The following is a 12,032-nucleotide window of genomic DNA, read 5'->3' as shown; positions in this document are numbered from 1 at the left end:
TCCCACTTAAGGCAGATGCAAGGCCTGAGAGAAGAAAGAAAGAAGATAGTGGCAAAAGTGGTACTGAATTCTGTATTCTGCCTGGCAGAGATTTATAGGGGAGGGGATTACATGTTTACATTGGATTCTCGCAGTGGTCTCCAAACTAGCAGTGGTGGCATTTTGTTTGACTTCCTGAATCAGAGGTTCTGGAGGGTGGGACTCAGCAATTTTTGACTTAAGCCCTTTTTGGAATTCTGATGCCTGCTGTAGTTCAAGAACCACTGATGTAAATATTAATCCAAAAATTAAGTCTCTGCAAGGATATGAGGGAATAATGATTCCAGAAAGACTGTTGGGCCCTTCCAGAATTTTCTTACAGAACAGATCACTTCATTGGCTTTCTAAATCACAGCACAACTGAAGAGCCCTTTCAACTTCCACTGGAAATTGGTTTCATGGAGGAAAATACAGAAAACTTAGGTTAAAAGGCTTTAGGGTCAGGGTTTCTCCTTGGATTCCTCTTCATTGATGTCCAGAGTAGAAAGCAATGTGCTTGCATGCTCCACATGGACTTCACTAGCCTCCACTACAGAGAGCAGCAAAATGGGGCCTATTGCTTGCATTGTTAAGTAACATTTATTGGGATGCAGCCACACCCATCATTTACCTATCATCTAGGCTGCCTTGGAGCTACAATAGCAATGGTTTGGCTCTTTTCAGAGCAGTTTTGGTGACCCCTCATTAAGAGTAATGTTTCTCCACTCAAGTACATTTGTAAGTTATCAGTGTGCAATTGGCCAACAGAAAATAGGGAGAAAAGACTATTTTCAAATATTTATAAATAAATGGCTATAAACATTTTTAAAAAGTAATGTTTCTCACACAGTCATGTGTATGCAGATTGTCCAGCAGCAGCTGCCTAAGGTGGAGATTGATTCATGAGTCAAGCCAATAGGTTTGGGGCTCCTGGGAGCTAGACGCTGAGGGCACCTCTGTGTAAGAGGGTCAGGGCTCATGATCATTTATGACTCAGCCACTCACAAAGCCTGGACCAGATAGGGTTGAAGAGTAAATCACTTTATTAGGAAAGATTTGGTGCTATAAAATTCCCTGCCACCATGTGAGCTGGCTCAGCCTTACTGAGGGCCTCCACTACAGTGGGGCTCCCTAGATGAATTCAGCAGTTGAGTGCTTGTGATTTTTGATCATGTTCTAAGTGTCTGGGTTCGCCAGCTGGTGTCCAGCATCCGGCCAGCCTCTCTCCTTGTTATCTCAGCAGCTCGTCAGGAAGCTAAATCTGCAAAAGCAAGGCCACACCAGCGAGCACCCACTTGGATGGGTTTTCCTTGGTCTTCAGATTGAAAGTCCACACGTGTGTGGGTCCTCGCTGACAAGTCTTGTACATGGGGCAGGAATAAACACCACGGCAGTCCTGTTTGTCGGCAGGGATGGCCTTGAGGAACATCACAGGCATGGGAGGTGTCAGGTCCTTCAGCTTGGCCTCTGTAATGATCCCAGCCTGAGGACAAGAAGAACAGGAAGAACATTTGGATCAGACCCAGGGCACAGCCAGCCTTGCTCTGGTCAGAAGATGGGAGAGAGGAGAGACTGGATGTCCTGGGTGGTCTGTGCCTGGCCCCTCCAGGGTCCTTCCCACCCATGGTGGATGGCATCTCACACTTGGAACCCACAGTTCTGTCATTTCAGCTAAACTGCTCTTTTTATTTGAGACAAGGTTATGTAGCCTGGACTGCCTTCAAACCTTGTGATAGTTGAGAGCTGGGATTCAGGCCTGTGTCACCACAACTGGCTTCAAATCACATCTCCATGTAGAGTTTGGAAAGCTTTTTCTTTACTGTGCACAGAACTTTATTGTCAACAAGTTTTATTCATTCATTTTTGTAAGAATCTGACAGAGGAGTTGCTAGGTGCTGGGCAGTTCAAGAGGATGAAGGCCATTCTTGCCAGCCAAGGCTTTAGATTTTAAGGCTTTGGTTATGTCCTGATTTTTGCCTCTTTTGAGTTTCATAGCAATTTCATCCCTCTTGAAAGCATTTCAACGTTTTGAACAGAGACTGCATTCTCTGTTATTCGTGACTGTTTTGTAGCTTTTCAGATGTGGTTTTAGGACATGTCTCAATAGATTTGCCTCAGGTCACTGTCTAGTTTGCTACTTTTTTTTTTTGTCCTGAGAAATGTTCTCAGGACAAGATTCTCTGGCTAGGTGAAGTTGGGAATTCAGATGGTGCTTCTCATACTCTGTACTTGAAGCTTAACAGCAGTGAAGCAAACGGTGTAACTGTTCAACCTGGTGTTTCCCAAATGGAGTTGACCACAGGACCCTCTTCATGTGGCAATAAATGTTTTATGGAACATACTTTGGAAAATGCTGATCTAGTGTGAATCACAAATTTGTCACCTGTGTCCATGTGTCTCTGAGCCTCTTAAAGTTAGAATTTGGTTCTTTTTGTAGGCTGATATAAGGCATTGTAACAGAAATAAACAGTGGGATCCCTTGTCTTCAGGATTGAATGAGGAGTGGAAGCAGGGCAGACTTTGCCCCCACATGCTAAAAAACGAATTCCTTTAAAGGGTACAATCCTGTGCATTTTCCTACGTTCACCAAGTCATATAATTATTGCCACTCTCTAATTCCAGACCATTCTCTGTCCCTAAGAAAACTCTGTTACCATTAGTAGTCACTATTAATACTAGGAGATTTGCAGGCTCCAATTATTATGGTTGAGTTTGTTCAATTCTGTTAGTTTTTATTCGTGTATTTTAGGGGCTCTTGTTGGGTGCATGCATGCATATAACCATTAAGTCATCGTGGTGGCTGAATCTTTTGATGATTGTAGTATGTTCTGTTTTCCTCTATAATTCCTATCCTATCTTTTCTTCAGTAACACCTTATAAAGTGAATTGTGATAACAATATTGATTGATCCTCTGCTGTCTTTGGATTACTGTTTGGATGGCCTATCTTTTCCCAAGTTTCCGTTCAGCCTATTTGTGCTTTTTGATGTTCTTTGAATCAAAAGTGTCTCTTGTAGACAGCATACAGTTGGATCATATTGGGGTTATTTTTCTTCTTGTAAATCTGGGGTTGAACTTATTCTACCACTTGAGCCATGCCTCCAAGCACATTTTGCTTTTTGCCTGGCTGGCCTTAGAGCGTGATCTTCCTACCTCCACCAATTGTATAGCTGAGATTGCAGTCATGAGCCACTATTCCTGGTCATACATGTAACATTTCTTAGAAGGGTGCCAATTATTGGACTTAAGAGTCCATGCTTATTTTACCTAATTACATCTGTCTGCAAAGGTCCTGTTTCTAAATAAAGTTGCATTCTGAGACTCTGGGAGGACATGATTTTGGAGCACACTTCTAAACCTAGTATGTCTCTAGCTGCCTATTCACCTGGCCTCCTGGGATCTTCTAGAGTGTCTGACAGTTTTTCCTGATTACTTTAGTATTGTCTACTAGGAATAATTTTGTGTCACTCACCAAGTGGGGTACTTTACAAAGTACTCGTTCTTGCTCGTGTATAAGCAGCATAAACTTACTCCTGAGTTACCCATCCTTATCCATTTCATTACCCCAAACATCCATGCTTTTTTGACATTTCCTATCTGTGGCTAAACACCTTTTTTTTGGCCAGTCCTGGGCCTTGGACTCAGGGCCTACGCACTGTCCCTGGCTTCTTTTTGCTCAAGGCTAGTACTCTGCCACTTGAGCCACAGCGCCACTTCTGGCCATTTTCCATAGATATGGTGCTGGGGAATTGAACCCAGGGCTTCATGTTTACGAGGCAAGCACTCTTGCCACTAGGCCATATTCCCAGTCCTAAACACCTTTTGTAGTCTCATGGTAATGCAAATTTTTATTAGTCTTCAATGAGGAATACTTTCAAAATGTCCCTTTAAATGACACCTAGTGACTCTTGGCTGATGCAGAATGACAGAAAAGTCAGAAGGAATCCTGCTGACCAGAGCTCCTAGATGAGGGAGTTAAGATGAGGGAGGTGTAAGCAAAGCCCAGGTCACATAGCAGCTGGCCCAGCTGACACTAATACTTCTAGTTCCAGCGTCTAGGCAAGTGTTTTTCATAGTCACCTGCTTGGTTTTCATGATGACTTTGCTCTCTCATTTTACAATGGAGGGAACAGAGAAAACTATCCCAAGGTTACAGAGTTGATACATGGCAGTTATGGGGTTCAGATCCAATCAGTTTGGTTCTAGAGGCCTCTTGTTTAACCTCTGTATTCTATTCCCTCTGCAAAGCCTGTGATCTGTGTACTACCCAATCCCTGGCCAGATAAAAACGGTCCCAAGGAAAGAAGGATCCAGTATAGCATCCCTTTGAGTGGCCATACTTCATGTGATGCAGTGTGTATGCATTTAGTCAGCTGCCTGTGACGCTGCTTGGTGCATGCTAGGCCTTACCTGAGTGTCCCAGCGGGCACCTTCCATGAAGAGCCCGTGGATATAGGCCCCTTCTCGAGGAGGGCTCCGGAAGTCCTCCCTGCTCTTCTTTGTCACATCACATTGCAGGGCCATCCGGTCCAAGGGCCATCCATTCTTGCGAGCCATGGACTGCATGATGGCAGTCAGGAAGGACTGGGGGTTGAAGAAGCCTGTCAGCCACACTGTGGGGGGCATGGCAAAGTTGCCTGTCCAAGCCTCCAGCTCCTTGATTCGGCTGAGGAGGTCCAGAAACCAGGCTGCTAGGCATGCTGTAGAGGGGTAGGCTCGCCTGGCCCAGGACTCAGGCACCGTGTCCAGGTAGAGAGCGTTGTGGAGGTTTTCCATGTCACTGGCCATGGTCAGCTCCCCCTGAGGACAAAGCAGGAGGGAAGAGGAGGAGGGGGCAGGAAGTCTCTATGCATGCCAGTCCCACAGACCCGTGGCTTAGAGTACCCAAGCAGATGGAAAAGGGCTCCAGTGGCAGGGGCTTCATGTTGCTCCCAGTAGCTGTCATACTTGCTTTGCAAGGTCAGCTTCCTGGGGGCTGATCCTTTAGAACTCCCCCTGCTCCACTGATGCCAGGGGCTCCCCTGTCTGTGCACTGTCAGAGAGCACATTGCTCCCCACTACCAGCCTTAACATTCCTTTCCTTCAAAAGTCTACAGTGGTCAGTTTACTCCTGTGATGAGTTGCTTTTGTTAACAATGCAGCAAAATAGTTCATGCTTTCAATTATTGTTTGTGAGACAAGAGTTTACTATGTAGCCCAAGCGGTTTCCAACTGCCAACCTTCCCACTTCGACTTCCTGAGTGCTGGGATTGCAGGAGTGTGCCACCATGCCCAACAAGTAATGCTGTTAGCTTTGCTTTTTGCACAGAGTGTTTTGCTATTTATTAAATTTGGGTGCATCTATGGAAGTAAACTGTGCATGGGGAAGTCTTCGGTCATGAGAGCTGATGGGGACAGAAGGCTGCATTGGATTTGTCATATACTATAACCCAACAGGACTTTAATGGGTCAGGTTTTAGACTGCCGATAGGGCTAGAAAATGGGTGATGAAAGTGTTCTGGTTCTTGGGCTCCTACTGGTCTTTCTTTTTTTTGGCCTGGGGCTTGAACTCAGGGCCTAGGTGCTGTTCCTGAGCTTTTTTTTAGTACTCTACCACTTATCCCACAACTTTCTTCTGGCTGTGTGTGTGTGTGTGTGTGTGTTTAACTGGAGATAAGAGTTTACAGACTTTCCTGCCCAGGCTGGCTTTGAACTGTGATCCTCAGATCTCAGCCTCCTGAGTAGTTGGGATTACAGATGTGAGTCACTAGCACCTGGCAAGCACCTGCTCTATTGAAAGAATTTTTTTGTTTTGTTTTTTGCCAGTCCTGGGGCTTGAACTCAAGGCCTGAGCACTGTCCCTGGCTTCTTTTTGCTCAAGGCTAGCACTCTACCACTTGAGCCCCAGCACCACTTCTGGATTTTTCTGTATATATGTGGTGCTGAGGAATCGAACCCAGGGCTTCATGTATATGAGGTGAGCACTTTACCACTAGGCCATATTCCCAGCCCTTGAAAGAATTCTTTTGTGCTGTTGCTGCAGCTTGAACTCAAGGCCTGAGCCCTGCCCCTGAGCTTTTTCACTCAAAATTTTTGATCTCTCACTTAAACCATAACTCCATTTCTGGCCTTTTGGTGGTTAATTGGAGATAAGAATCTCATGGACTTTCCCACCAACTGGCTTTGAACTTCAATCCTCAGATCTCAGCCTCCTGAATACGCAAGATTACAAGGATAAGCCACCAGCACCTGGCTTTAACATTTTTATTCATTAAAAAATTATGCAGTTGAAACTGCCTCTTGAGATCCCAGCCTCAGTGTAGTCCTGGTGCATCAGTACTTTCTCACTCAATAAAATTCTTTTCAACCCCCAAAAAAGAAATTTTGCAGTTGAAAACTTCCACAGACCTTGGAGCCAGACAGGGGCCTATTCAGATTGTGGTTGTTTACTGCTTGTCTCCACCTCCTGTTTTTAAGGAAATCACTAGTCCTAGGATTGTTCCCTCCACTCTGGTATCGGTAGAGACTGGTACCTTGCATTCTGCACATACTCCCCTGTTTGATGATCAATAAAGGCCCTGCTCACAGGGCCTTGAGTATCTGTTGCTGGAGTCCTGAGCAGGACCCCTGGCACTCATAAACAGTAAAAAAAAAAAAAAAAAAAAAAAGTATGCAGTTGTATCAAGGGGATTCAATTCGATGTGTCAATCTATGAGGACATTGCATCTTGACCAGCGTCACACCATCCATTCTTCTCCCTGTGGGCCCGGTTGCAAGACTGGGCCACAGTGAGTTGAGCACAGAGGTCGGATGAAGCTCGGGACACAGACAGCTGCTCTCCGTTAGCTTCCACAGAGAAGCCTTTGTTTCTAGCTAGCTCACCATGCTAAGCCAATGACTTCCCCTCTGTTCTCAGACCCCAGTGAAGCTATTCACTCTGAAACTGTTACCACTGCGTTTGGTTATAAAAAGCAATAGGGGCTTAGGGAATGATTACAGCAGAGACTCAGAGTTCACATCCAAAGACTACCACTGCAACAAAATAGAAAGGCGGGGGAGAGGTGTGATAAAATATATATGGTATTGCCAGGTTCTGGTGGCTCACAACTGTACTACTGGCTATGCAGGAGGCCGCGAGATCTGGAGGATCAAGGTTTGAAGTCAACTAGGGTAGTAAAGCCTATGTGATTCCAGATCCAAATAACTAGTAAAAAGGAGGACTGGAGAAATTGCTCAAGTGGTAGAGCATCAATAATGAGCAAGCAGGCTGAGCAAGAGTGTGAGGCCCTGAGTCCAAACTCAGTGCCACCTCTATGTGTGGGTGTATATATGACATATGTGTGTGTATATATTTGAATATATGTATAAAGACATGCAATACAGATGTTTTGGGGGGCAGTGAAATGACTCTGTATAGTTTTATGGTGGATATTGCTATTACTTATATGTCCACAAAACCACAAAATATCCACTAGCAAGACTGAACCCTGGGTTGAGCTGCCACTGTCCACGGCTGTGAGCATTGGCTCCACCTCTGTAATGCTGGCACCCCATCAGGAGAAGCTACTGGATAGGCTGGGCCTTGTGGAAACTCTGTGCCTTTGGCTCCATTTTGCTGTGAACTTAAAACTACTAAAAAAAGAAAATGAATTGAATATGTGTTTCTTTTTTTTCTTTAATGAACGATTTAATTCTTTAACACCTTTCAGAAAGTCATTCTAATAGCAGAAGGATATAAAATGTGCAACTAGGATTCCTTAAAATGTTCTCAGATATGCTTATAATGAGATGGTAATTTATTCTAGCAATGACCATGCACTTTCTAATTGAGGTACAAGTCATAGAAACTTAAAGCATGTACTCGCTTAGGTTTTTCCAGTGTGCTGCAGGTGTGTGTGTGTGTGTGTGTGTGTGTGTGTGTGTGTGTGAAATAAGTTAAGAAAACAAGCAATCCCCTGCCTCTAGTGAGATCAAGTGTTTGCATGACTTTGAGCAGAAGTTGAAAGTACTTCCCTCTTCAGGAGAGGATCTGAGAAGAGACATGAGAAAACTGTCTCCCCCAGCACCCCTTCACTAAGTGTGCCCGTACCTCCTTCTGAGGAAGAGGACTATACACCCACACCCATCTGCCAGTGTACCAGAAAGGTCTTCAGAAAACAAAGCATTTTGGGGGTGGGTGGGTCATGAGGCTTGAACTTGGGGCGTGGATACTGTCCCTGGGTTGTTTTTGACTCAAGGCTAGTGCTTTACCACTTGAGCCACAGCACCACTTCCAGTTTCCTGGTGGTTAATTGGAGATGAGTATCATAGACTTCATGCCTGGGCTGGCTTTGAACCAATATCCTCAGAGCTCAGCCTCCTGAGTAGCTAGGTTTACAGATGTGAACCACCAATGCCTGGCTCCTTCTTCCTCCTCCTCTTCCTCTTCTTTCTCCTTCTCCTTCTCTTCTTTTTTCCTTTCCTTTTTCCTTCTCCTCATTTTCCTCCTCCTCCTTCTCTTTCTTCTCCTTCTCCTCTTCCTCCTTTTCCTTCTCCTTCTTCCTTCTCTTCTTCTTCCTCCTCCCTTTCTCCTTTCCTTCCTCCTTTACTCCTTTATCCTCTCCCTGTTCATCTTGCTATATAGTCCAGGATGACCTTAAACTCACCATTGTCCTGCCTCAAGCTACCAGTGTTGGGACTGCCATGCCCTTTTGCAGTACTAGGGTTTTGAACCTAGTGCCTCACACTCTGTAGGCAGTGTTCTGTCACTGAACTGTGCACCCAGACCTTAACCTAGCCACATTCAAATGCTCAGTAGTTTGGAAGTATAGCTATGGCCCAAATGGTAGAGCCTTGAGTGAAAAAGCTCAAGGACAGCACCCCAGCCCTGAGTTCAAACCCCATAACTGACCAAAAAGAAAAGTTCAAATGTTCAGTAGTCATTTTTCATTAGTGTATATTATATCGATGCAAATCTGAAAAATATGGATTTTCATGTAGCAGTCCTCAGAGAAAAACAACTGTCTGGGTATGACGGTTTGAAAGTTATGGCTGACTGTCACTTCAGGATGGGAGTTTGTGGCATTGGTCTTCTGAGTATGTGATTAACATGAGTCAGTACCACTTGCAGTCAGGTCTAGGACACTCAGAGGCTGTGATCTGATGTCTGTGGTGAATGTCCCAAGGGAAAGCTTCTCTGTGGGGACATGATTGTGGCCAGCTGGCCTTTCCCAGAGACTGGCATGTGTGCCTGAGCTCCCATGATGCTCCAGGCCTCTGGCTTTGCCTCTCTGCTCAAGAGTTCTGGATGGACATCAGGTATGGATTCCTGTGGATGAAGATTTCTCCGTGACAATGCACAGAGGATTCACTCAATGACTTAGCAAGTGAACTTTTCTAGCTCAAATGCTTGTGTGGGCACAATATTTGGGCTCCTGTGTTGGGGGGCATGACCTGCTTCTATCCCCCCTTTGTCAACCAGAAATAGTTGAGCCTGTTCCAGAGAAAGAAAGAGCATCCCAGAAGGGAAATGAGAAGCAAAATTCCTGGCTCCCTCCACCCCTCTCCAGCTCCTGAGAGGGAAGTAGATTAGCAGTGCCTAGTGTGCCTTCCCACCACCGTCCCCAGCAAACTTGGAGCCCGTGATCTTCACCACTCCACTTATTGGCCTCCAGTCTCCACCTATCCCTCACGCCAGCCCCACCATCCTGGGAGCCATGCTGTCTCTGCCCCTTCTGCTGGCTTTACTCCTGTTCTCAGTTCTTGCCACTCAGCTTCTCTCCTCCATACGCCTTGGTGCTTTCCCTCCTCTGAGTTCCCTCCTCTGAGTTCTGCTGCGTTCTCCTTGTGCCTTCCTTGTTACCACTCCATCCCTCAGCCTTCCCTTCTGCTTGTTGTCTTTCGGCTATGTGACAGGAGCTGAGCTCATCTTAACCTCATGGGCTGCCTGTGGGTCTGATGATCAACCAGGCTGTAGTTCTGAGACCAGATTCTGGATGACATGTTGAGTGGAGATGATTGTGTCTGTCCTTGGGGCTACAGTGGGAGCAGAAAGAAATGATCCTGAAGTATCTGGATCATTGTTTAGGACATCCACTTTACCTGAGTGAACCATTGCTCCACTTGAAGTAAAACTCTTAGGGCAGGTTTTATGTCTCCTTCTTGCCTCGCATGTCCCCTGTTGCCTGTCCCTCCTTCCTTCTGGGCCCTGCCTACTGTGTCATCCCTGCAGCCTTTCCTTCAGTCCCTTCCCCATCTGTCTCTCATTTCTTCCTTCCTCATGTGACACTGAACAAATCTTGCCTTGCATTCCACCCTGTTCGTGTGTTCGCTTCCTCCAGTGACTGTCCAGGAAAGGAAGGCTGTGAAGCCTTTGATATCTTGGCAAACTCAGCACTGAAATTTGCCCCCAAAGCTCATCAATCATCATTGCATAGACTAGGCTGACAGGGGAGAAATGCCACCGCCTCCCTTGTCTGTGCCCAGGCACTCTCGGTGATTGATGACATCCGACTGCAGTGAAGGCTCTGGGAAGAAAAATAAGTGAGGGAATTGGAAGTTGAATAGGAAAATAGACTGCGCTAAATTGCATGGAGTCAATGAGCTAAGCTTGAGCCTGCTCAAGGTAATCGTTGCTGTGTTCCTGCTCACTGCAGCAAGGGAGACACACAATGGGACAGTGGAATTCTGGATTCCATTTGATTAGATGCTGGTCTGGAATCTGGAAACACTATCAAACATGGTTAGCCTTCAGCATCTCCTTTTTTCTTTCTTTTTCCCCTCCACTCACATTGAGGAAGAGGAAATGGAAAAAAATAAGAAAACACCATGAACCTAGATTTTGCAGTGTGTTACACAGTTTCTATGACTGTTGGCACATGGAAAATTCACATTTTTTTTCCTATACACACACACACGCACACACAGCTCTGGTTGTGTCACCCTCCAAACCAAACAAAGGTGTCATCTCTTTCCACATACAGGCCTTCGGGGTTCAGGTTTTCTGAGTGTCCATGTCAGCTCCCACTTTGGCTTTTCACTTCTTCCTGTCTGGATTATAATTCCCTTCTGTTCCTTTCCACTTTCCCTGCGTCTTTCCTTTCTCCTTCTCCTGCCTCCTCACCTTCCCCCCTTCGCATTCTCCCTCCCCTTCCTTCCCCTCCCATGCTGGAGGTAGAAACCCAGGTCTTATGCCTGCTGGGCCTGTGTTCTACCAGTGAGGCGTAGCCCTAGCCAGGAATTGCAGTTCTTGGAACAAACATGTCAATGTGAACCCGTCCTGCTCAGCTCTCCCAAGGCAGCAGGGTGTCCCATCTACTTGCCATCCTGGTGAACAGTCACACCAGCTTCTATGCTGGGCACTTTATGCCATCTCACAGGGACTATAGGAAATGTCATTCTTATTTAAGTTATCACTAGGAGCAAAAGTAGGTTTTCATTGCTCAAAAGAAATATCAGAGCTTGCACACTGTCCTGCTTCTTTTCTGATTACTCTATGGGGTCCAGCTGTTTCTGCTGGCGTGGAAATGTGCTTCCATTCAAGGCCTCCCTTATCCTGTTTTTCCCCCTCCATGTGGGATTTGAACCTAGGGCCTTGCATGGGAGGCAGGCACCGTACCCCTTGGGCCACGCGGCCAGCCCTCCCTCACCTTCAGGCCCCGGTCCAGCTCTCTCAGAGAGCGCCGAATCTCCCTGGTGAGGATATTCATCCGCTCGCACTCCTGGAGAGCAACGACTATGTAGGGGCTGCGTTCCTCCACTTTGGCCATCAGCTCTGACATGTTAAATTCATCCGTCACCCGCTCCAGTATTTCTTCCAGAAGCACCTTGACCTGCCCTCACAGCAGAAAACACAGGGTTAGGAGGGGTTCTAATCCTTCAGGAGTGTGGCGGATGCTAGTCACCCATCATCCCTTTGTGCCTGTTTGCTTAGGGCAACTAGGTTGGGGTGCAGCATTGACTGCAAGGGAGTCTCTCCGTAGCTGGCAGTGCCCCAGGCTTGTGTGGCGAGCTTGAAAAGATGCACACAGATGACTTTTTAAAGAATTGGGGTTGATA

At 46.2% G+C, this 12,032-nt stretch overlaps 1 protein-coding gene across 1 annotated transcript in view; it reads right to left on the bottom strand.

The window, feature by feature from the left end:
- Positions 1 to 1,082: 1,082 nt before the first annotated feature.
- Dnah9 (dynein axonemal heavy chain 9) overlaps positions 1,083 to 12,032 on the bottom strand; it is a 349,492-nt gene continuing 338,542 nt past the window's right edge. The window contains 3 exon segments of the mRNA XM_048365947.1: positions 1,083 to 1,501; positions 4,428 to 4,817; positions 11,624 to 11,806. Of these exon segments, the coding sequence (XP_048221904.1) occupies positions 1,274 to 1,501; positions 4,428 to 4,817; positions 11,624 to 11,806 (801 nt within the window). The 3' untranslated portion in view covers positions 1,083 to 1,273.

Source organism: Perognathus longimembris, chromosome 17, assembly GCF_023159225.1.
Source record: "Perognathus longimembris pacificus isolate PPM17 chromosome 17, ASM2315922v1, whole genome shotgun sequence".
NCBI classification, from domain to species: Eukaryota; Metazoa; Chordata; class Mammalia; order Rodentia; family Heteromyidae; genus Perognathus; species Perognathus longimembris.
This window is presented reverse-complemented; position numbering and strand designations above follow the sequence as displayed.